At 47.4% G+C, this 25,225-nt stretch overlaps 2 protein-coding genes and 1 long non-coding RNA gene across 6 annotated transcripts in view; 2 read left to right on the top strand and 1 right to left on the bottom strand.

Annotated features, from left to right (window-relative positions):
* The first annotated feature begins 2,454 nt into the window (after nt 1–2,454).
* TMEM222 (transmembrane protein 222) lies at nt 2,455–22,240 on the top strand. 4 transcript variants are annotated; one of them, XM_067543297.1, is made up of 6 exons: nt 2,455–2,772; nt 6,074–6,158; nt 7,148–7,179; nt 7,887–7,983; nt 8,644–8,774; nt 21,980–22,240. In XM_067543297.1, the coding sequence occupies exons 1-6, from the start codon at nt 2,648–2,650 to the stop codon at nt 21,984–21,986; spliced, it is 477 nt and encodes a 158-aa protein (XP_067399398.1). In that variant the 5' UTR covers nt 2,455–2,647; the 3' UTR covers nt 21,987–22,240. The 4 variants fall into 4 exon arrangements, with proteins under 4 accessions (XP_067399398.1, XP_067399396.1, XP_067399394.1 ...); XM_067543295.1 differs by lacking the exon at nt 21,980–22,240 and adding an exon at nt 21,610–21,759; XM_067543293.1 differs by lacking the exon at nt 21,980–22,240 and adding an exon at nt 13,817–13,978.
* Nucleotides 21,815–25,100, bottom strand: LOC137149721 (uncharacterized). Its single transcript, XR_010918828.1, has 2 exons — nt 24,981–25,100; nt 21,815–23,880 (listed from the first exon to the last, which is right to left on the bottom strand). It is a non-coding gene; the product is annotated as an uncharacterized lncRNA (long non-coding RNA).
* Nucleotides 24,828–25,225, top strand: part of LOC137149718 (trophoblast glycoprotein-like) — a 13,307-nt gene continuing 12,909 nt past the window's right edge. Inside the window, exon 1 of the mRNA XM_067543292.1 lies at nt 24,828–24,877. The gene's annotated coding sequence lies outside the window, so the exon portion shown is untranslated. The remainder of the gene's footprint in view (nt 24,878–25,225) is intronic.

Below are 25,225 nucleotides of genomic sequence, written 5' to 3'. Positions count from 1 at the left end.
GCACTGCAACCCATTGGTGTTTTAAAGAGACCTTGTGGAGAAAGAATCGAGATGTCTGTGCACACGAACTGGTCCAAGACTTTTACTAGCAGAGCTCCACCGGCTGGATTCACACTCTGCAACACCGCAAGCATTACTCATTGCTCCTATATGCTGCATTAGGGTGCTGGTGTTACAGCTATCTTCTAGCCTTGAAGGGAAGTAGTCACCAATCTTGGCCTAAGGATGAGCCAGTGACTTCCAGAAGCGTAATAAAAGGGGTACATAAAGGAGTGTGCTGTATGTGATGCTCATCCAGGTAGTTCATCAGCTTTTGGTAGGAGCTAGGATAAAGTGTTCTGCTCTCAGGATACAGTGAGCTAATGTGAGTGGTTTGATATGGTAATTAACCCATTTTCCCACTAATACAGCAAGTTATCATGCTGTAGTCTGCTGAGAATGTTGTGGATGTGGAACTCTGGAATAAACAAATTTCTTCTTCAGCTTTCTCAGGTGGTTGAATTAAATTTCATAATAAAGCAGTTATTTTTCTAATTTGATTTTGGATTTGTAAATATTATTCTAAACACAGAACCTATCCCTGCTGTACCTCACAGGAATGTGGCTGAAACTTGATTAGTTAATATGGGATCTTTGGCTCAGATTCACAATGGAAGGGCCAGGGATGCGTTATTTCTTCCCACTGTTCTTATATTTTACTTGATTTTCTGTTCTCCTCTTGATTTTTACCTATTTCCCTCCTACCTAAGGTGTGCTGCTGTCACTACGCTTTCTCCCATTTGTCCTAATTCCTTTTAACTTTCATTCCCAGTATAAATACCCTCAAGTTTGCCTTACAGATTCCCAGCTAGGACTTTGGAACAACTGAAGAAAAGTCCCAACTACCAAGCCCAGGTTCTACATTGAGCCTAGCGCATGCAAAAGAGGGTCAGGCCTGCTGGTGTCCAGCCAGTGCTGCTGAGTGGGATACCCATGGGATGCAGACATGATCAGTAAAAGTTACAGTCATCCATCACTATCAAGTCTCACTGCTTTGGTTTAAGATCTCCCAGCAACTGAGCACACACCACCCCATTTTGGGGGAACTTTTGAAGAACAAAAAGCACTGTGGCTATAGTGGCATTTAAAAAAAAAAAAAAATCCAACACCAAAACTTTTCCTGCAACAATGGATGAATAAATTCTCAGCATGTCCCACAAAGGAAGGATTCTGAAACCTTGGACAAGCAAAGAGAAAGCAGAGAAATCTGTCATTCCTGCAGAGAGGACAGCTTGTACCAGCTCCAAACTGGGAATGCTCCAGCCAACTCCATGGGCCTACCTGTCACAAGGCAGATGAAACATCAGTGATGCAGACTTTCTATCAGGAGAAAGAGAGGATCCCTCAAGGGCAGTGCTAACACACAATACGTAGCTATTCCTGATGCTTCAGTTGGCATCATTAGGCACAAGCTGTTGTAGCTCTTTGTTAGAAAATGAAGAGCATCTCCTTTCTGGGCATCCAGCCAGGGACTGATGTAACTCTCAGTTCATATGAGTTTGTAGCATTTCCTTTCCCCATGGACTCCAGCATGTATAAATCAGCCCTTAGAAATTATTATTACTAGGCTACACCGGTCAAAGAAATATTGCACCACCTTGGAAGGTAGGGGAAAGATTTGCTTTTAAGAACATAAGGCTGTGTTTTTTGAGGACGGGGCCAATGCACAGCTGGTTTTTCATTATTTATTCTGGACTCTCCACAGAGCAATGGTCAAGAGAGGAAGGGGAAACAGCAAAGGCTCTGACTTTTGAAAGGCAGGTACAGTATAGTTCAGTAGAACGAGAGAAGCGGGTCCCAAAACGCCGATTTAAATCTGAACTGGTCGAGTCTAGGGGATGTTGGGATCTGGAGTTCAGGTTCAGATTCATTCACGAGGTTTCTACGCCTAGGCATACAACTATCGCCACGCACAGCACTGGGACCGGGACACTGAGAAGATGCCAGAGGGGAGGAGGCCACGGGTGAGACAGGTGCTACGGGCAGGCACCAGCTCATGGGCTGACGTAACCTGGAAGAGGGGGACTTCCAGGAGAGGGGCTTGTAACACCACCCCAGGCTGCTGTGGAGAAGAGTCTAGCTGGGGAAGTTGCAATGAACCTGCTGCTGTGTGAAGGCAAAGACCGGTCTGACCCAACTCCTTCCAAGGACTCAGGCCCTAGCTCCCAACTTTGAAAGCAGGCCCAGAGCTCCCAAGGTTATTAGCTGTCGTGGGGTCAGCTCCCCTAGGCCATGTAGGGGGGAAATCTGCAGCCCTACCCCCTGTACACCTGCTCCAGCTCTGTGCCAGGGCCCTATGTGGGGGGAGGGGAATGGGGCTGTGTGGTGCGCTGGGGGCGCACGAGGGCTGTGTGGAGAGCTAGGGGTGGCGGTAGGGGGCGCACGAGAGCTGTGTGGGGGCGGGGCAGGCTGGCGATAGAGGGCGGCGGGGTCGGTGGTGCATGAGAGCGCAGGGAGCACGTTCCAGGCAGCGCCAGGGGGCGCGCGCGCGCGCTCGCTCGCGGGGCAGGCCTCGCTCTCCCCTAGTTACCACCGGCCGGGGCAGGGAGGCGGGGACCGGCCGGAAGCGCCGTCTCGGGGTCTCCAGGAAGTGACGTCATGCCCGGCGATGGCGGAAGCGGAGGCCGCGGGGGGGAAGATGAAGCAGTTCAATGGCGGCGGCGGGGCCGGGCTGGAGCCCGAGCGGGGCCGCTTCCCCTACTGCGTGGTGTGGACGCCCATCCCCGTGCTGACGTGAGTGCGCCGGGGGGGGCGGCGCCGTGTCCCCAGGCCCCCCCCCTCGGTATCAGTCTCGGCAGCTGCCTGGGGGCGCTCGGGGTGGGAGCCTGGCTCAGGCCGGTCGGTCGGTCGGTCTGTCTGTCTGTCTGTCTGTCTGTCTGTCAGCGGCCGCTTCCGTGTGTCCGGCTGCCGTCGGTCCCAGCGGGCGCGGGGCTGCCCTGGGTGCCCCGCCCCTCGTTCAGTCCTTGCGGGGCCCTCAGGTCGTGCTGGGACCCGGGGACCCTCCCGCCGCCCCCCGCGTAACGCGCTGAGCCCCTCCGCTGCCTGCCTCGGCGCTGGGCGCTGGGCACTGCACCCGGCTCCCGCGGAGAGGCAATGGGCCGGGCCGGTGCTGGACCCCCCCGGCTCGTCTCTCCTCGGGCCTACCAGATGCTGCTGCGCTTCCTTTCTGGGCTTCTGAGCGCCCCCGTTCCACAGCCCCTTAGGGCCTGGTGTGCGTCTCCCGTGTGGACGCGCTGATTCTGGTGCAGCTTTTGGGTTTAGCTTAAATCGCTTCGGACGGGACGTGCGCTGCACTGGAAAGAGGCGAGCGGCTCTCCCGGCAGAATGAGGATGCGGGGGGGGGTTTACAGTGGCATGATGCTCTCTCGTTACCTTCCAACCAACCAAAAATAAAACGCCGGGGCCGAGGCTCTCTCTTCAAACCCTGCTGAACAAAACGTGCAGTACAATATGTTGGTCGAGGTACCAGCTTGATCGTCCAAAAGCCAGGGTGCTCTCCCTGAGCTGCCGGGCTTTGAATGTTCCCTGTCTAGCTCCCTAGTCCTGCCGGAAGTGTGTGAGTGCCGGAGTCAGGGATGTGGGGGTCACAGGAGGGAGCCTGCTGCACTGCTGAGGAGTGGCTTGGTGAGCTCTGGCCACTCACCCTAAATGTATATAGCAGCTGTGAAACACAGCTTTGTTCAGGGGGTGGGAAGGGTGGATCCTGGGACTGCAGTGAGGAACCATGAAAGTTAGATTTGAACCTCTACTTCAAACCTCATGGAAACTTCCCACTAAAATGAGTGTGGATGATCACTAGTGCAGCCAGGGGCCCACTGACAATCACTCCTTTCTCCGTGGCTTTTCTCCTGATAGTGCCTGTATGATGTGTGTGTGTGTCAGGTCCAAACCCCGTGACTTCTCCGGTTTTTCTGTAAGAAGGCATGGTCTATGTCACTGCTGTTTCTGAGCAGCTCCATGAATTTTTACAGTTGGCTCTAGATATGCCCTAGTGTGTGGATTTATTAATTGTTTGAAACAATTAACTTATTAAATAGTTTGAAACAATTTGAGAAAAAATATTTTCCCCTCAATTTCTCACAGCAAACAACTTTAGTTAAAATATTACATACTTTATAATCATGACTGGATTATTTTGGCATACCTTTTCCATTTTTTACATGTGCTTGGAGGAAACAACCCAAACAAAGCCATCCTAGTGATGACCAAACAAATACATGCAAAATCAGCACACTAGAAAGAGGAGTTTGGAATCAATATAACCTGTTGCTGCAATCCAACTAAAGCATCTAAAGCCACAATGAAGTTATTTTGATTTGTTTGCTAGTGTTTTTAGTGGGTAGGGACTAGTTGTGGCAGAGCTGAGACAAGGAAAAAAAGATATTTTATGCAGTGTACCAGAAATCTGAATGATAACCCTTCAACCTTTGGTGAAAAAGAAAAATCATTTTACAGCTTTCATGTTAATGAATGCTTTAAGATTGCACACCAGCTTTCATTATAACGCCTGTTTTCACCTGCTTAAACATTCCAGGATTAAAAGACTGTTTAAAAAAAAAAAGTGAGGCAATATCTTTTCAGCTTTTTTAATTAGCTGATTAAGGAGTGAGAAATATATCCTTTAACAGGGCCACTAGAAATCTGTACTTTGCCATGGATTTCCTCTCCCATATCAATACTGACAACTTCCTGCAGAATCATCAGAAATCTCATAAGATGGTTGTAATGCTGTGAAATTTCTTGTTGTATGGCACAACTATCAAATTTTCCTCCTCTCTTCCCAATCCCAAGCCGTACGTCCCAATATCTGAATTTAGAATGTTAAAACTAGGTGCTCTTCTTAATGTAGACATTTCTTCTGCAGTGTTTAGAACTTCAGACCCAACAGTATCATGCCAATACATGGCAATCAAAAAGTGTAATGACTGAGTGCTGCCTAACCCCCCAGTGTAGATGCAACTAGGTCTACCACCTTGTGGAGTGGTGGATTAACTACATCTACAGAAAAAGCCCTTCTGTAGATGTAGGAAGCATCTACGCTGCTGCGCGCTGCAGCTGTGCCACTGTAGCGCTTATAGTGTAGACATAGCCGTAGGGTGTGGGGACATAACTCTGCTAGTCCCTGAAGGCCATAAATACCAACGAGGGAGGAGAAGATTTTAGGATAGCACAAGATGATGATAATAGAATAAAAATATAAACTGATGCCAGGAAATCTTTGGAGGAATGGGACCATTTAGACTAGGAAATATTCTTCCTAATAGTGGGAGCTTATTGCCTGGGATGCACAAAACTACTTTCCAGTGGAAAACAACCCTGGTGTCTCTTGACTTATACTTAGATTGTAAGCCCCTGGGGGCAGGGACCATATTTTCTGTGTTTGTACAGCACTTAGCAGTGGTCCATGACTAAGGCTCCTAGGTGTTACGATAATAAAAATACTTTAATAAAATAGTTATTGGTATAAAGATGGGTTAGATGACCTAAGTTTTTTCATTACTAATTTATAAGATTCAGTTTGTCTTCAAGAAAACTTTTTTCTAGAGCCAGTGCATTTACACAGGAAAACAAAATGGGGTTGTTTCAGATAAAGATTGAAGGCTCATTCCTTCCTGGTCTAAGGTGGCATGCACAGTGGTGTATTTTGAGAGCAGCATCGGGCCCTCTGGCTCCTGTCCTTGTAATAACTACAGTTAATCATCATATTAAAAGATTAAAGTCTTGGTGCCCATGCAAAGAAGCCTAAATTTGTGGAATTGCTTGTCAGAGGAGGTGTGGGTTTGGACGTTATCTGTTTTCATATTCTCCTACCTGTACATGTGTGTGTTTCTGTGTGACCTTGCCTCTGTCAGTTTGTGCTCAGCTCTGATTTACTAGCTGTCATGTCTCTCTCTTTCGCCATCTACATCTAACTTGCTTGCTGTCTCTTTTGTATTATACAGTTCATTGTGTAGTCATTCTAGCAGTCTCCTGACGTGGATGTGGTTAGGGTGAGACATTTGACTCATTGACGTTTTGTTTGCTACCTTGGTAGGTGGCTCTTCCCTATCATCGGCCACATGGGTATCTGTACGTCGGCTGGAGTCATTCGGGACTTTGCAGGCCCTTACTACGTCTCCGTAAGTAGATGGGGGCTCTAGTTGATGAATGAGGAACCTGAAGTCTGCTTGGTTCCCACCTTTGTGAAATGCTTGTGAACCATTCCCTACATGTTTCACATTTCCAAAGTGCAATGAAAGTTTGAAATAATTGCTGCATAAATCCCTGAAGAGCAGAGAACTCTTGCATGCTTCATTTTTCTCACTGGCTAGCTCTGTACTGGATTCAGGGCAGTCTAAAGCTGTGACCAACACAGCCATATTAGTCTCCTCTCTGTTGACTGCTGGCCAGTGCTGATAAACTGGTTACTGCGATCAAGGATTGGCTAATCTGGTTTATTGAGCAGTAAGGGAAGGGTGCCTTTTGACCTCTTGTACTTCCAAAGAAGCATTAGATTCCAGTGACAAGGGTTAGTCTGATGTGTCCCACAACACACATGTATATTGTCATGTTGGGGTCAAAATCAGGAGTCCAATTTTGGTGTAATTTACAAATTGAGGGAGCTAGGAGAAGTTGCATTTTACAATAACATGACTTCCTTGGACTGACTGAAAGTTATGCCTGCTTACCAACATGTAAATTATACTCACTCTGTCATGCTGCATCTTAATTTGATGGATTTTGAGTGTAAAGGAGTCTGTTGATGTAATTCACACTGAGAGATCAGAATATGTACAGCTTTTATCAATATGTAAAAAAATCTACTTCAATTCCAAAACAAAGGGAATCAAGAAGGAATCAATAAGGTGTGTATGTCATAAAGATGGAAGATGTAGCAATATACGCAGTACATATAACCAAACTCTCATTCCAACAGCAGTAATGAGAATCTAAATCTGTATCCACACAAATAAGATCTATGTTTAGGTAAAATGAGATTATTGAGGAAAGTACTTGATAATTAACTCAGACCACTATACAAGCGTAGTGTCTGGCCTTACAGGAAAGATGCATGTATTGAATTTTGTGTGGTCGGTGTTCTCCTGAGAGATGTTTCTCCTTTCTGTAGGAAGACAACATGGCTTTTGGGAAGCCAGTGAAGTAAGTGCTGCTGTTTCTTTTTTTTAAACTTTTAACAAATTCACGTGTAAATGTTCTTAATTCACTGAAACCAACATAAACATGAATAATATAGGTCACATTCTCAGAGATCAAATGCCCTAATTCAAAGGGGCAGCTAGTGTTTCTGTGCTTCCCAAGAGAGAACATTAAATTAAATCTATTATTAGAAGCATGACTGCAATTAAAATAATTAGAGACTTAATATTTACATGGCTATTATAGTAATTAAGACTTTATATTAAAGTAGAATTTGTGGCAATCAGTTGCTGAAAGTAAATTATATAAAAAATTGAATGATACAGTCAATACACATCTTCTTATTGACGTTTTTATTTGTCAGGGTGCAAATCAAACTATCTGTATGTGGATGGAATTGGGTTTTTAAATTCAACAAAAAAACTGGAGATCAGTTTTCTAATTTGCCCCACACGTACAATAATCCCTTGCTATCTGAGGTGACGCTGCTTTAGGTTAGGGGTGGAAGTATAGCTCCTGATGCCCTCTTATCATATGCACCTCTCTTGAACAGTGTAGGTCCTTGAGTTCACTGAGCTTCATTAATGAATGAGTGCAGGTTTGTCTTCTGACTCCTGCTTTAAATAGCCTCCTAATGGGGAAGGAAAGGAAACTGTGAAGGAACAGAAGGATAGCGATTAAACTAGTAGTTCTGGTGTCTTTCTTGTCAGGTATTGGAAACTGGATCCAAACAAAGTGTACTCCAGCAGTCCCAATGCTTGGGATACGGCTGTGCACGATGCCTCGGAGGAGTACAAGCACCGAATGGTAAGACTTTACTGAAGTTGAAACCCAGCCTGCATATGGGCTAGTCTTGATTTAACCAGGTGCAATGAAAAGGGATTTACCGTGTATTTTTTTCTTAACAAAATGCTTCCCTTATGGAGCTTGGACAAACCTACGTTTCCTGCTCTCCTCCCATCTATGAAATGAAATTTCTTGATGGCTGATCCCTTTTTATGAAGCAGTTGATAAGAACTATGTGATCAAAGCCAGTTCTTGGCTGTTTTTTGTGTCATGGTCAATCTTCAAGTCTCTACATCTTCACATTTGCCTACTGAAAGGCTTATGCTCTTGTATTGGTCCTCCACCCTGTACGTAACCAAGAGGGTTTGGCATTAACTTAATGGGGAGCTCTTATTAGACTAGAGAAGAATTTCTCAAAGGAAACGATGGGCGCTTAGAATCCTGGTACTTACTGCGAAACTGGAGAATATACTCTCTTAGGAGTTTGTTCTGCACTAGCATTCAAAAGCACCAGTGGGGTTGGGGTCCTGTTGAGTTCTATTAGATATTCTCCCTGCCTTGGAGAACTTATTATCTGGCTAATTTTAGGGGACAATCCTGCACCAGACAGAAGAGGGGATGGACTTAGAATTTTTCTGTCTCTGTTAGGTTCCTCTAACTTCATGTCCTTTTCTATTATAGCACAATCTCTGCTGTGACAACTGCCACTCCCATGTGGCTCTGGCCTTAAACTTGATGAGATACGATAACAGCAGCTCCTGGAACATGGTCAAACTTTGCTTCTTCTCCCTTCTGTATGGAAAGTATGTAAGGTGAGCTGTGGACCAGTCCAGATCCAGAAGGCGAGGGGATCTGTTTACTGAAGGGCTAGCTTCTCAAAGTTTCTGATTCTTTAATGTTTCTCACTACCCCAGAGAGAGATGGTTAAAGCTTTCACCCATATGTTTTTCAATTGGGTATTGAGGACAGTAGGGCTCAGCTGGCAGCGTACCTGCCCTTGGCCAGATGGTTATGGGCTCATTGCTCATAAGGAATCCTGACATTGCAGTGCAGAGCCAGGTTGGCAGGGTTGCCATCCTTTTCACCAAGGTGTTCAGAACAGGTTCCCCTGACTGGTAGCTGACCAGATTGAAAGCTCAAGAGGAAAGAGAGCTCACCAGTGTCCTGAGCAGCCCTTTATCTCAGCTAAAGGCCAAGGTGTGTGTGAGGTTTGCTGAGCTTGCCTCCTGAGATACTGGAGTCTGACACTTTGCTTTGTGAAGTGCTTTGGGGGCTTTGGCCTATGAAAAGTGTAATCTAAAGCAAATTCTAGTCTATAGTGAAGTCTTTGGCCGCCTGACCCCTGGGTTTAGCCACAGCTTGTGGTGTTCATAATTGTGGCCACACTGGGCAGTGGCGTATGTTGGGCCAGTCACAGATTTTCTTCTCTTGCTTTTATGCTGTAATAAAGTGAATCCCACATTTTGTTAGGGCTTCCATCCACTGCTCTTTGGATTTCTCTCCCAGTCTTTTACCACCACAATTTCTTTCAGCACCATAATAGCGTTCATGTGGGCTTTTTTTCTTCAATAACTTAAGGGCCAGTTTCTCAGTCCTGGAGATTGTGATCCTCGGTAGCCACAGAACAGACGGAGCAGGGCAGTAGAGTACAAGCTTCCCCAGTGCTGCCCTGCTAATGTGTTTTACTCCTGGTCTGGAAGAATCTCCTCTAGGGGTTTTCAGGGGAGTTCAGTCTCTATGACTTATTCAGCCCTTGGCTCCTCTCAGGTTGCCAGCTGTAATGGCACTTTGATGCAGATTTTGTGTAACTTATGACCAGGAGCTGATTTGTTGTCACCATCTCTTTTCATATAGCCACCAAATAACCAGTCTGTGCTAACTGCTGGGCTGGATTTGAACTGGCAGCAGAGATGAAAAATTGTACAATCTAGTGGCCTCTGAGATCTAGTAACTAAATAACTGTAACTGGTAACTAGATCTGGTTAGAGCTGGTTTCATGTCTTAACCTGATGAAAAGAACATCTGGGATGTGACATGATATGTAAATTACATGATGCAAAAGTGCAAATTAGGGTGATGGGTACAAAGTAGCATGGTTCCTCACCTTCCAGCCTGCAACTCCTCCAATCATCCCAAAACATTTCTCTCCCTCCCTACCCATCCTCATTGTCCCTTTTCATCCCCGTCTCTTTTTAATCCTTTCTTTTTCTTGCAGCATAGGGGGGCTCATGAAGACCTGGCTTCCCTTTTTCCTTTTCTTGGGGGTGATCCTGACGATCATTCTGACCCTTCACTTGCGGTGATGGAAACTGTGAATTTCCCTTCCCATTGGTGCACACGGGATGAAACTGTGGTTGCTGGATCCAACAGGCTGGGGACACGGCCCTGGGAGTCACTAAAAGAGAAGACAGCATCTTCACTGTGTAGTAACGGCTCTAATTTTTGTTTCCTCGGACTGCTGTCTTTCCTTCTGTTTTGTTCTGTCATTGGGGTCTCCCAGTGCTTGGGGGCCTGGGGCCTCTGAATTCTGCACCTCACCCCCCTCATGGTTAGTTTTCGGAGTGCGCCCTGTAAGCTATAATCTCAACACAAGGTAATGTTGCAAGGGCTAAACCTGCCTGTTAGTACCTGGGCTGCCTCCTTAGCACAAGCAGATACTCATTGTAATGTTTTCTCTGATCCAGGGCTGCCCGTACATAGCTACTTATTTCCTCTCAGCAAACTTAATCATATGCTTCTGAACTGTTACACTTCCCAAGTATGGTGCAAGTTCTGAATTTTGGAGCGGGGGAGGAGGGATCCCCTTACTGCACAAATCTCCTATAGCACACATTTCCAAGTGGAGATACAAGTCTGTTAGTGGCCATGTTGACTTACTGGGGTATGTAATGCCACTATGCTTGTGTACAATCTCCCTTGTAGCTGGTAATGAAACAAAGGTGCTGGTGACAAAGCATTCCTCTGATAACATTCATCCTATGGCGGGGCAGCTCTGACTATAAACTAGCAGACTCAATGAGAGGAACTGCACTAAAGTGTGCATAGATTTCAGGCTGTAGAGTGGCTAGTAGCAGTTCGTGCACTTCCGGTAGCATATTCCTGCAGAGATCGGAACCCACATCACCTGGTCCATGACTCACAAAATATAGCTCCCTTGCTCCTTCCTTTGCCACGTCTTCATAAAATTGCCACTCTGTCTTTCTGCAGCAGTTTACTTTTCTGAAGTCCCTAACACTTGCTGTAGACTTGGTATGGCAACAGCATATGGAGGGATGGTAAGTTTTAGCTGTGGGTCTCTAAAACATCTTTGCTCTGCTCTGGAGTGAAATACGTGAATTCCAAGCGAGCTGGTGTGTGTAAAATATTTATTAAAAGAAGTGTTTGAAGACACAAAGTTCCTCAAGCGCAGGTAGCCGCTTCCCTTAGGCCTGGGCCTTTGAAAGGTAGTATCTGTCCCATAGTGCAGGATGGCAGTTTTGCTACGTCTGGTCTCGTGTTAAAGAACATGAAGATCTGTTTGCTTCCAAGGTAGAGTCACTGTTATGCCTTGAAAAGATGGGAGTTCCACGTTACACTGATATGGAAGCACTAGACGTGCCTTATGGGACCCTTTATGAAAGCTAATTAAACGATGGTTGGTGAAGATGCCAGTTTGACATCCCTAGAATCTGCTCACTCACCAGAGTAGAGACAGCACAGACATGGGCAGGAGAAGCATCTCATAGACACTGGCCAGTAAATGGGCCTCAGGCCTGACCTGTAGGCACTTCCTCCAAGGTGGCAAAATCAGTTTCCATGTCTGTTTATTCCTTAGTGTCTCTGCTGAGGGTGCCACTCTGATTACCCGTTGTGATGGCTGGCTTTTATCTGCTATGAACCAGGTTAAGCACACCTCCTTAATCAAGGGTGGGGGTTCATTTTGTAACTCTGATGCTTTAAAAGAACAACTCTGCAGCAGCCAATGAATTCCAGCCTCGAGTAACTGACATGGTCAACAACACTCAGCTGCTCTCTAAATCACTTGCTTAGCTGCATGTCACTTTCGTTGGGTCCTGTGCCTCTTGAGAGACGATTCCAAACCAGACTTCTGGCTTTCAGAACTCTCCGTGCACTCGCCTCCAGCTAAGGGGGAGAAAAGGGGCTTCTCTTCTCTCCGGCATCCAATTCTCTTTATCACCAAACACTTTCCTTTCTAGATTGGAAGGAGACGGTGTAGACACTGTATTGTCTTTCTCTTACACCTGGAACTGAAATCCTTTTCTCACTGTCTCTCCTAAATTCAGTTATTTCAAGCATGAATGGAGAGCAGGCTGCTGCTAAATAAACTCCAGGCTGATTAGATATCAAAGGTCTCACATCAAAGTGAACCTTACAATGAGAGTGCGGTGTCTTATTAAGTTACCCTGTGCTGCTTCAGTTATTACCTGGTGAAGTTGCTAGTGACTTGCCAAATAACAGGCCTGGCCAATTGAATAGGAAAGACTCTTATCCCGCTTTCCTGTTTTACTACTTGACGTGACCTGCCAAGAATGGCATCAGGGAAGACCTAGAAATCTCTCTGCCTAGCGCTAGACGCCAGCCTGCTTTGTGCAGTAGCAGCAGTCCTCATACACCTTGGATTGACTTGTAAGAAACAGGTCACAGTGCTTTCCTGATCTCTTAAGCTATACAAGTGGTGCCAAAGTTGAAGCTTTTACACTGTCAGTGGCTGAAGCAGGAGCAAGTCTACTGGCAACAATCCCCACTTCTCTATTCAGAAAGTATATTTGCTATGCCCACCATGCATACACGCTGAATTCTCCTCCCTGTAAGGAGCATTAGAAATACGTTAATAGCTCCAAACCAGAGGATTGTAGGCTCTGAAGCTGGGATTGTCTAATGCACCAGCCGGTCAAGTCCTTTAACTGATTCAGGCATCAGTCTGGGAATGAATGAGCGAGCACTTTGACCGCTGTGGCAGTAATGGGGCTGGCCTCAGTGTTTTGTACTGACCTGCTCCCACTGTGGCCTCGACCCTGGTTTCACAGATACTGAAGGTGTGTGAAGGAATCTTGGCAGCTGTTCAGGGCATCCTAAGGTGGCTAACTCAGGGGAATACTAAGTTTAGGTATCCTGCAGCCAGCGGAAATACCCTGCCCCGAATGTGCAAAGCTGTCCCACTCAGTAGGACTGGCCAAGGGGAACTGGGAGCAACAGGGCTGTGCAAAGAGATGTAAGCAGGAAACCAGGGGGCTGTCTCACTATTGGCAAAATTCAGATCCATCAAGCTCCAGCAGTGGTAGTGACAATGACAGTGGAAGCTATAGTGTAGGTAGGGCAGGTGGTTTTTTTATAACCATCTTATTTAACCTGGAGCTGCTCCTGGAGGAAGCTACACATCTGATTTTTTTTTCTTTTTTCTTGGTGTAGACAAGGCTGAAGTGTGTGGCCTTGGTTGATGGACAGTGAGTGGCTGCTGCTTGCAGCTTTTCTCATCTTGCCTATAAAGCACATGCTGCCCCTTTAGGATAGCCGTGTTAAACTTTAAGACCTACTGGTAAGGTCTCGCCATTGTTCTATATTTCCCTCTTAAAAACACTCTCCCCCTAGCATCAAGGCCCCCCATCCCTCACCTTTGCTTGTCTCAAGCAGTTCTGCTGCAGAGAGCTCCTTGGATTTGTCTCTGTTCTTTGTCAGGGCCGCTGTCCTTGTGGTTTGCTCTCATTATCTCAGAGGGGCGTTGGGCTACTTTGTAAATATTGGACTCTGCTGCTTCATAATTTCATATTTCCAATGGTGGGGAAAATAAACTTGTTCCTGCATATGTCTCCAAGTGCCAGTTCTTTCATTGTTCTGTCTCCTTTTCTTCCTGTAGCTGTCAGCAAGAAGAGGGGTGTTTATTTCCCGGCCCCAGCTCACTGTGCCCTCTCCCCTACCCTAGGTCGCCCGTCTTAGGGCTGCAGACTGTGTGTTTTGTCTGTAATTTTGCCCCACCTCAGGCTTCCTGACCCAAGTCAGCCAGATGCCATCTCTCAGCACTCCCCCCTGCCATCTGTGATGGGAGAAAATGGGGTTCTTGGCAGAACTGACAAATGGCCCAAGCATTATCCTGCCTCAAACAGGGTAGCTTTGGCTTCCTCTTCAGAAATGAGCTGTGGGCTCAGGATCAAGCTTACCATTTGCAGGACTCCAACTTCTAGTGCTACATCAGCAATGAGCTGCCTTTTTCAGTGGTCCTGCTGCTGGCCCATCTGGTGCTCAGGCAGCACAGGGATGGTCTCACATTCCTGGTGCTTCAGGCTGGTGCTCTGGGGCTCTTCAAGCACATGTTCTCTTCTTCCCCCTACCCCAGCATCTCGCACTCTGTCCTCACGACAGTTGCAACTGAATTTGGGGAGCCCCTTACAGCAAGGTTGAAATGGGGAGTGTAAACAGGCCCTTTTCCTTGTTCTGGGATGGGGCTCAAAGGGATTGTGTCCAAGCCTTCACTGTAGTTGAGGTCTCATCCAAGCTGCTGATCCTTGTGGCTGGCCCCACCCTATCCCCTCTGCTTGCTGTTACTGCTCAATAGGCTTGAATTGCTAATCCTTGGAGATCATTGACACAGATGCATCATCAAAGCTCCTGCCCACTGCTGACGGCAGGTGCTGAGCCAACCTCCGGGGAGGAGAATGCTCTTGTATGGAAGATAAGCCCCCTCTTGCTTGAGCTGGTTTAGCCCACTTAGATGTGAATAGCTTCCCTTTCCATTGTTTAATTCTTCTGCATCCTTGTTTGCCTAGAAGGCTGGTGTGAGGCTCTCTCCAGTTCCTTATCCCTCTGCGGAGCCATCCTCTCCCCTCTAGAAAGACCAAGGTCCTGCCTCTTTAATTTCACTGAAAGCATGGGGGGACGGGGGGAGCAGTCCTTGGGAAGGAGGTTCTCGCAACTGTGTAATGTGAGCTGTAGTCTAGCCGCACCACGGAGTGGCTGAATGGAACAGTAGCATGCACACAGGCCCTGTGCATCCCCCACCTATGCAGTAGGGTTGCAGGGTATAAAATGGGCCTTAGAATAGAAGGATTACTACATAACAGGCAACCAGTTGCCCTTGTCTGACAGCCAGTGGCCAACGCTGGATTGTAGAAGAAAAAGGGCAACTTAAAAATAGGTCATGTCTACTCTTCCCACGCCTTCAAAAATTCTCTCTAAAATAGTAACACTGCACTTAGTGAAGTCTTTTCTGCCCAAATCCCCTTATTCACTGTCACAGGCTATGGGATCTGAAGCCTCCACCTGTGGTCACACAGGACCCATATAGCCAAGGAGCCCATACTCTACTGCCAAACATCTGACAATAACTGCTCCAAAAAGAGAGCTGCCCAATGGCTCATACTGCCTTCTAGTCCCTGCTCAGTTTCCATTCCTTTCCCTGGTAGGAGAAGGCTCTGCTCTGCTCCCTGCATTGCTATGTGTGCTGCTAGCTGGCTTCTCTGAGTTGGAGATCAGAGGGCTGGTCATATGTGTGAAGGAAGCTGCACCGGGCTTCATAAGTCCTGCTTTGCGAAAGCCCCTGTCAAAACTAGAACCCAACCTGAAGTATGAAGCTAGTTGAGAGAGAGAGGGTCTGAGTGAGCCAGTATTGAATAAGACCCTTGGAGAGAGGGGAAGCACACATGGAAACTCTCTTCTCTTTCCTCCGGAGCTCAAAATTATTACCAGCTGCACATTAGCCTTTGATTCCCTCACTCAAAGAACGTCACTGCTGAGAAGTTTCTGTGTCCCGGTGATGTTACTTAGCAGGCAGCTTTGGATGCGCTGCTCCTGTCTCTGGTAACCTTCCCCTGCCCTGCTTTAAAGAGCAGCAAAACTGAAGTGGCAGTAGAAAGACACCCCCAGGCGTTATCCTCATGGCTGTTTGGCCTAGGTGAAACCAGACCGTTTCAATCCATGTTCAGCCCTCCTGTTTGCGGTCTCAGCAGAGAGCAAGGACTGAATGGGCCATGGACGCTGCTCTGTGCTGCATCCTGAAATCAGTTCTGAGGCACAGCAACAGGGGCCAGGATGTGGGAAGCTTGCCCTGCTACTGCCCGGACATACCTGTTCTGTCACTGGCGAAAAGCCTTCAGTATTCAGGGAAGCTAGTCTTGCACCTTTCCCAAGGGTTATTCTCCTTAGCTTGCATCTTTAAGGCTGTTTCCTTGGCTGAAGAATTTTTGTGGCTAGTTCCTCTCATTCGGCAAGTGATCCTGGGTTGGGAGAATTTCTCCTTTGTTGTTGTGACAGGCTGTTGTCTGCTTTATGTGGTAGAGCCCACAACGAAGTGGAACTTCACAGTGGCACCGGGGCTTAGAGGCACTGGAGTGGGCAAAGCTACCCTAATGAAAAGCAGATCACTGCTGCAGGGTCACGGGAGAGGCCCCTGCCCTGATTTTTACTTTATTAAATTCTTTTAAGCTTTGTTTGTTTTGGCTGGCATAATCTCTACCTCTGCTCTTGAAGCACCAGTGGCTGCGATTCCCCTAATGACTGAGTGTGATGCTGGCTTAGTGACCTGTGAAACCATCCCAGTTGCTGCTCAAAGGATATGGGTACTTAAGACTTCACTTTGAGAAATCTCCCCTCTACTGTTTCCTGTGTGTTGCACGGTTGCTGTAATAGAAAGTGGTGTAACAATATTCAATTTATGTGAATGAGCTGTACCCCTATCAGCACCTTTATACCAGAATAACTGGGTCCACACTAGGAGACTGTACTGCTTGATCTAAATTGATTTCTAAATCAATAAAGCAGCACAATGACTGTGGATGGATAAGCTTGAATTCCGGAGGAGTGTTAGCTCCAGCAAGGTTAAGGATGATATTTCAATGTGTTCTAAAATGCATACGCCAGGGCCTTGTGCCTGAGAAACTGCTGGAGCAAGTCAGGGGCAGAAGGAGAGTCAGTGGAACAAATTTGGTCATGGGATTCCTGAGATGCAACCGCTCCTCCCCACAAATATACATACCTAAAATCATGGAAGGGTTTGTGCTCGGGCAGCTAGCACAAGCTGCTCTGACTACACTGTGTGCACTAACTCGATCAAAAGTAGCATATCCACATCTGCCCGAGGGGCCAGTTACAACTCCAGCTGCAGGATAGATGTACCCTCGATGCCTGTTCTCTCTGTGGTCTCTCTTCTGAGAGTCCCATTCGTGTGATGATCACTGGGAACTAATAATAATAAAAAAAAAACAACCTCGTATGTAGTGCTTTTCATCAGTAGACCTCAAAGTGCTTTACAAAGGAGGTCAGTATCATTATCCCTATTTTACAGGTGGGAAAACTGAGGCCAGGGTTAGTGGACAAACTGGGAATAGAATCCAGCTTTCCTGAGTCCCAGTCCAGTGCGCTAGCCTTTGCGGGACACTGCCTCTCTATCCTGAACTAGACAGAACTAGTTGGAGGAAGTATGGCCTCGTGGCTCAGGCACTGGACTGGGACTCATGAGTTCTATTACTAGCTCTGCCACAGGCTTTCTGTGTGACCTTGGGCAAGTCATTTAATAGCTCTGTTCTCAGTTTCCCATCTGTACAGGGGCAATCATAATGCTTCCCTACATCCCTGAATACTGCAATGTGTGTGAGAGTTACAGGCACTACAAAGAGGAAATCCATTTTTAAATATCATGTAAATCAAAGTGAGATTTTCAATTACCTCCAAATATCTGATAATGAATTTCAATCCTTACAGTCCTGGACTAGATTTAAATCAGCAATTTACAACTGGAAGGCTCCATATACAGTTTCCAAATGATAGTGAAAGTAATGAATAGGCTGCAGTGTTCTGATTTCTCTCTCGCTTTAAAGCCATTTACATGTTGTGTTCCTGATGTGGAGAGGGACTAAGTGCTCAGATCCACAAAGGTATTTTAGGCTCCTAACTTCCATTGATTCCACTGAAAGTTTGGAGCCTAAGTATCTTTGTGGATCTGGATAAGAGCTCTCACATTCCATGGAACTCAGTGTTAGTTGAAAGCGCTGATCAACACCACACAGAATCAGGCACCGACCTACCAAATGCTCTTTGTCAAATCAGCAGGTGGGTTCTACCATCTTTGTAGGCTCCTGTTGCCTTGTACTTGATGGCAGAGTGAGACAAGTTCACCTTGACAACCATCAGTAGCTGAGAGATTTTCCAGTACCAGAAAGTGGTACTAATCCATTAGAGCTCAATTTACAAAACGAGCATTTAGAAAGCACAGGGTTATTTTAGGAAATCATAAAGGCCAGATTCTCATTTATACTAAGGCTCCTTTGCACTGCCACAGTGGCGTAAAGGGACCTTTGTGAAAATGAGATGACCTCCTAAGTGGTTTAGAATCCATGTCTGCAAGTGAAGCATTTAGACCCAGATCCTCACAAGTCTTTAGGTGTTGAACTCCCCTTGATTTCAGTGGTAGTTACCTCTGAGGATCTGGGCCATGGAGACTAACACGTTGACTCACCTCCTTGAGGTGTACAGACCTCCCAGTAATAATACATAAAGCTGTTATTGGTAAGGTAACTTTCAAAGGTAAATTTACAATGCACAATGCGTCATCACCATTATTATTATTGATGTTTAAATTCAGGAATGTTCTACTTCTTTGATTTTTTTAACCTTGTTTCTTTTTCTGGAAGTCTCGGTGGATGACTGGAAAACTAATAGGGTTGTGAAATCACAAGAACCAAGGAAGTGATTGGAAGCAGAGAAAGATTTTGTACCTGTTTCCTAAAGCACTTTATTTTGTTTTGTTAAACCCAATATAACTCAAATGTCTGACAAACAGTTGCGAGATGAAAGATTTAACACCCCAGTCCCTTCAGGGAGACATCAAGAGCTTTCACACCAGTTCTCTAGTCCCTCAAGGAGACCTCCAACAAATAACCATGCACTTGTGAAATCACCATCACGCTGTCTACAGAACCAGCCTGACTGAGCTGACGGGCCTTGCTGCCATGTGGTGAAAGTTACCAGTTCCAGGCCTAACGTTAGTCTGCTGGTGCGTACTGCACTGCCATGCTGAGAGCGTAGAACCTGGCATCAGGGCTAGTCTGCACTTCAAACTTACAGTGGCCCAGCTGTATTGGTACAGCTGAGCCGTGGAAGAGCACTTGCGTAGCCACGTTATGTTGACAGGAGAGAGTTCTCCCACCGACCCCATAAAACCATCTAAACGAGCGGCAGTAGCTATGTTGGCAGGAGAGCATCTTATGCTGGCAAAACTTATGTCGCTCAGGGGTGTGTTTTTTTCACACACCTGAGCGACAAAAGTTTTGCCAGCATAAATGCTAGACAAGGCCTTAGTGTGGTGTGGATCCAATACACCCAGGAGCTGGGACTGTGAATCCTGGGCACTCACGCATGGGTTCCGTACATGCTCCAAGGCCGTGGGCTTAAATCCTAGACTGACGTCTGTGTGCGTATGCTTTGTATTAGACTTCTGGACCACAGGTTCTAATTTCAGGGCCACACAGCTCAGGTTGGGGTCAACTATTACAGGCAGCAGTTGTCTAGCTGGTATGCAGACACTGATCTCAGCTAAATCAAACCAAAGAGAGTCCTAGTAAAGGCACCTATGCTGGTGCAATGATGAAGGTCCGTTTTGTTTAAGTGATCGTTTTCTTTCTGGAAAGCAGAGGGGGTTTAGTTTAGAATTAGTTTATCTGAGCTCCAGCAGGGATATATCAATATCTAATCTCAATCTGCCCCACTATCCACGCTCATCTCAGGCAAAATCCAGTTCTGCAATGTAGATCCTCAGTCTCGGTGACATGATGTCCAGGGATGCACAAACTGGGCCAGGGGGATTGCGACCAACCTCTCTTTCCTGGCTAGATGCAAGGGATGGTGCTGAGTCATAACATGGGTCACAGTCTAACTGCCCCCTTTCACAAAGTAACTCAGAAGTCAAGGCCTCTGTATCCCCTCTGCACCATTTCAACAGCTGAGAAAGGCTGCACGAGTCACAGCTCAGGGGTAGGGAATCAGGGCAGATCCATCCAAGGAGCCAGACTAACAGCATGTAATGGTAACACCTTTGTCTCATGCCCATAACACCAAATAAAAGTGACCTGCAAAAGACAAAGAAGTTGGGCTTAGGCCGTTTTTCATTTTGTTATGATGAAAAAAGCTTTGAAGTTTTTGTTTAAAAAAAAATGTCACAAGGGGAAGGGGGAATTCTGCATGGTTTTATTTTTTAAACATTTAAAACGCAGTGTTTTTTGTGGGTTTTTTACCATGTTTTCCCAGAAGACCGTATGGATGACTAGAGAACTGGAAGTTTCCAAGGGCAGTAGGTCGTGTGTAAACATTCAAGGCCGGCTGCATCCCCTGAGTCTGTAGGTCTGATTCCTCACTGCCAGGGAGGACCCCTAACATTCCCCATGTGAATTAACATTCCTGGGCCAAAGAGAATTTCTTTCCTGTAGTGGAGGGGGGAAGGGGGACAAGACAAAACACACCCAGCAGGAGAGGCTGTGAAAGGGAGGGAGCGCGCTGTATGCACCACTGGTCAGGCGCGTAGCTGCAGGGTTAGCTGGAAGGTTGGCTTTGAAGTGGGGTCATTTTGTCACAGCTGGATGGAGGGGGATGTCTTTCTCATCCAGTTAGCAGCCCCTGCATCAAAGGGCTCCCTGGTGAATCATATCAAATTGCACTTAAGCATTAGCACATTATGAGCTTTTGAAAGGACAGCAGCGGTGTCTGGTGCCTCACGGGCTACATCCCCTCTTGTCATGCACGGCAACCAAATAATCCGTTTTGTTTTCAGGGGAAGGGAGGGGAATTGAAGCCCTGGGGCAGGGAAGGCTGAGGAAGCCTGTGGTTTGGGGCTGCCAGCTGTCCGGATCTCACTGGGAAGGTTTCAGACTTCATCCCTGATCAAAAACATGATAGAAAAGCGGAGAGATCCCGCTTGGCCGTGTAGATAAAACCCCTCGGTTCCCAGCACATGGGAGCTCAGTGCTCCATCCCCAGCGCCGGGGGAGAACTCTGTGATCGGCACATGAAAGGAGAGAACAGGAGGGAAGGGCAGAGAGCACTGGGAATAGAGCTGGTGGGAGGAGATGAGGGGGCGTTTGGCCCAGATGGCCTTGTGGAGGCTTCTTCTCAACCTGCCACTTGAACTGAAGTGATGACAGTGCTTAGCGCAGCCATGGTGCCTTCTGTGCCAGTGTCTCGATGAGCCTCGGGACTCGCATTAAAGACCCACAAGATCACCTCCTTAGGAGGTGGGTAAAGAATCACTTCACACAGCACCGAAGTGCAGCCTCTTAAGGGGGGAGAGGGAAGACAGCAACTGTTTAACAGTGCACCGCAGCACAGCCCCACAACCGCCTTTCAGCCATCCATCTCAAAGCACTGTACAAAGGAGGTTCAGTATCACTGTCCCCGTTTGACAGGAGAGATTTGCCCACGGTCACCCCACAAGCCAGCAGCGGAGCTGGGATTAGAACCTGGGTCTCCTACGTCCCAGTCTAGCGCTTGATCTGCTCGGGCAGGCAGCGAGGGGAAAGCCTGTAATTGAAACTGAAAGGGGTGAATTGAAGGAGGCCGAATGGTAAAGCTAGCCAGGCACCGGGCTCGATGGCCCTACTATTAGGGAACGAGACCGTTTGCTTAATGGCTGCCATCAGTTAGGACTTTGACTTTACAACTCATCCCTAGCTCCATGTGGACTTGGCAGGAAGAATGACACATCACCAACTCCGCTTCCTGCAGCACCTATGGACTTCCTGGCAGTCGCCCTTCCCGCTCCTCACCCATCCCCACCCCTGAGGATCACACAGCACATGGTGGGAGGGCAGAAAAGCTGTTGTCAACCATTAGAGCATCAGGAGAAGGTGACTTAATGTTAATTGGATCATACTGATTTGTACCAGCCCGAGCAACAGGTTGCCAAATGGTTCCACCCTCCCAGCTGGCACATGGGTGCAAATGGGTTTAGCGCTGAATCTCTCCTGCTGGGTTATAACTCCTTCATCTGTGACACAAAACTGAAGCACCTTCCCATTGACACCTGTCTCCTTCTTTGCAGAGGTTAGAGATGCCCTCTTTGACCCTGGGAGCCTGGGCATCCTGGGTTACGGAAGAAGTTGCTCTTAGAAGACTGAAGTTCTGGGTTGATGGGTTTTTTTCCTGGTCACAAATAACTAGTGCAAGGTCCCTGGGTTGTACTCCAAGGTTATAACTCACGACAGGTTGGCCATGTGTCAAGCTCTGTTTCGTTAGCCCTGTACGTAGAGTCAACAGAGCTGCTGACTGGTAACCTACAGCCTTGACTCCGCTCAGAGTGCAGGCGTGAATCTTGATTTTCGTGATGGGAAACGATGGAAGGATATGTTCACTTTTATAGTAGAGGGAGCGTGGTGATAACTGGTAGTAAGCAAGACTTTGAGAAAGTCTGAAGCCATTGCTCTAACACCAAGAAACCCAAGCTCTGCCCACTTGGCACCAGCACAGTGCATTGGCTGCTTTCTCGGTTCCGGGTGCAGCCTGGGAACTGCAGATCAAATGGCCTTTGTCAAACCTTTTAACCCTGAGGGAGGTAATAATCCCCCAAGTGCAGGGAAGGAGGTGGGTATGGGTTCACCCTCCATCCCCCTGCATGTCAGTGTCCAACAGCATGGGGAGCATGGCATTGTGGGACATAGGTGGGCCTTGGGGTAGCAGTGGGGGGAGAGTAAAGGCAGAAACATAAATCCACTGGCCCTTGCTGCCTGTGGAAGGTGCGGGGTGTGTGTGTGTGTGCGCACACACTGGCATTGCAAAGGTTTCTGATTCTATAGCTGCTCTGGGGGCTGCTCAAGATTCCATCCCCCACGGCTTTGTGGGATTCCCTGCACCAATCCCACCTATTTGGGCTTGTTGTAGGAAACAGGATTTGCTCCCTAGCACCCTTTAATTATTGCACATCTTTTCTAATGTTAAACTTCAGCATCCTTGGATGGTACGTTCATTACATCCACTCCCCATTCATTTCAAGACACTGATTTCCAAAACCCTCCACAAACTGACCCCAACGGCTAGATCTTCCAGCCGTTTTCCGCACGCGTGGACCCACTGAGGCCAATGGGACTATACACGTGAGGAAGAGCTGAAGTATCAGGGCCCTTATCTCACTCTACTTCCCTTCTCCTTTCTCTTCACACATTTAGCACCAGCCTCCTTTCTGTCTCTCCAGGGGCGGTGTGAGAACCTTCTCCACTGCAGCTCTTGCCACCTGAAACAGCTTCCATCTCTCTCTCCACCTGCTCCACTCTCCATCTGTTTTCACATCTCGGCTGAGCACACAGCTTGCGTCCCTTGCTTCTGCACCTTCATTTCTCTCTCCCTCTGCTACTCTTTCTTAGCTGTAAAAGGCGCTATACAGAATGAGGTTATAGTGTATTACTGGCAGGTCTGAGATCCCCTCTGTTTCACTGAGTGGGGGAAAACAGATCAGACTCTAGGGCTGGGAAGCCGAGTCATTCTATCCCTCGGAGTCCCAGCTGTCAACCTGGCAGCACCATCTGATCTGAGCAGAGGTGATGCTTGCTCTGATTTATAAGCCTGTTAGGAAATAAATACTTCCCAAATAGAAAATGTCTTTCACATTCCCCATCTTCCTGGGACACTGAGTCACAAAGGGACAGTCTGTAACTCCTACCAGCCCCATGTGCATGGCGCCTCTGTTCAGAGCAAGAAATCAAAGGATGTTCAGCCCACCCACTAATTCACTGGGCTGAAACAACCGCTAGTGCTTTGTCATAAATCCGTATAGCTGAGGGGAGTGACCCGCTGGGGGGCTATCGATTGTCTCTAGGTGGCCAGCCTGAGTCCCTCCTGGGCTGGGAGCGACTGAAAGTCATTCCTATCAGATGGCAGTTCGGTGAGCCAGTACATCCACATCACAAAAACACAGCTAGAGTCGACGCTGATGGGCCCCCTGCTTGGCACCTGTTGCAGAAAAGCCAAGGGTTAAACAGCCCGTGGAAACTGAGCTCCCCTCTCACTCCTCCAGTGCTCCCTCCAGGGCAGGATTGAGGCACATGCACACTGGCGGAAGCTTGGCCTACCTCCTCCTTTGCTGTGCTTGCATGATCCATGGAAAAAGAGGGGGCTGGCAATTTGGAACAAACACTATCTGTTTACACCCGGAGGGGGTGGCTTTGAGGTTTAAGCCTCTGGTTTGTAATACCTTCCTATACTCCCAGGTTCAGATGCCAGCAGGCTTAACTCAGCCTTTCAAAGTAGTTCCATGCAATTCCCGGAGTGGGGGGACCTGTGGGGTGAAGCCTTATAACCTTCCGGCACCTGAGGGCCTGTAAAGTGCTTTTTGACCCTTCAAGATGAAAGAGGCTATCGAAACAAAAATAGTTGTTAGATGCCGCTGCAGTGACTTACAAGGAATTTTTCTCTCTTGGGAGTTTGGGTCACGCCAAAAAAACGTGAGAGCAATGACCTGAATTTCTTAATGGAATTGTTTTCCTCTGCACTGTTGTAACCCAGCATTCTGTCTGTGATGAAACTTCCTAGAGAGGGTCTATAGATTCAGTACCAAATATTTCACAGCCTGTTTGTCTGAACAGCAGCCAGACTGAATTCTGTCCCCAGTCTAATGCCAAAGTTAGCAGTGAATCTCTCTTCATTCGGGCAGCACCTAACATTAGGGGGCCTGGCCCATGACTAGGGCTACTCTGCCGTTCAATAATACAAAGCAATAATTTCACCCATAATCAATCAATCAATCAGTCAGTCAGTCAATCTTCCTTATTGCTTTGGTCGTGTGAAATTTCGCATTGCAGGTTTTGTCTTTTAACCTAATCTTAGCTGATGCTGGCTCTTGGAAGAGCCAAATGTAGTTCATGGTCTAAATTAGGACCATAGTCCAGAGACTAAAGGTATTGCAAAATGCATGGAGGGGGAGTGAACGTGTCTCTACCTGCAGCCGGAGGTTTAAATCCTTGGGCATTTTTATACTTGTCTGTGTGTGTCTGGGTGTTCAGCCGAGCAAGGGGAGGAGGACGGGGAAGGTAACTTTTAGCCACGGTACCTACCTTGCCCCCTTAACCACGGTATCTCGGTTCCGCCTCACAATGGCTGATGTATTGGTTCTCATAGCACGGTCAGGCTGTGCTGTGATCCCCAGGGTACAGAGAGGGACCGAGGCAGGGAGAAGCGGAGCTACACGGGGAGGCTTTCTGGGGAAGAGCAGGGAATTGAATGCAAGCTGGTGCAGGGCAGGCCGTTAGGTCAGAGCTTCACAGTCCCGATGGGCAGGGCTGGGCTGGGCTGGGCTGGG

The sequence above is a fragment of the Emydura macquarii genome, unplaced genomic scaffold (genome assembly GCF_026122565.2).
Source record: "Emydura macquarii macquarii isolate MOO-44397 ecotype Brisbane River unplaced genomic scaffold, CSIRO-AGI_Emac_v2 contig_820, whole genome shotgun sequence".
Classification (NCBI taxonomy): domain Eukaryota; kingdom Metazoa; phylum Chordata; order Testudines; family Chelidae; genus Emydura; species Emydura macquarii.
This window is presented reverse-complemented; position numbering and strand designations above follow the sequence as displayed.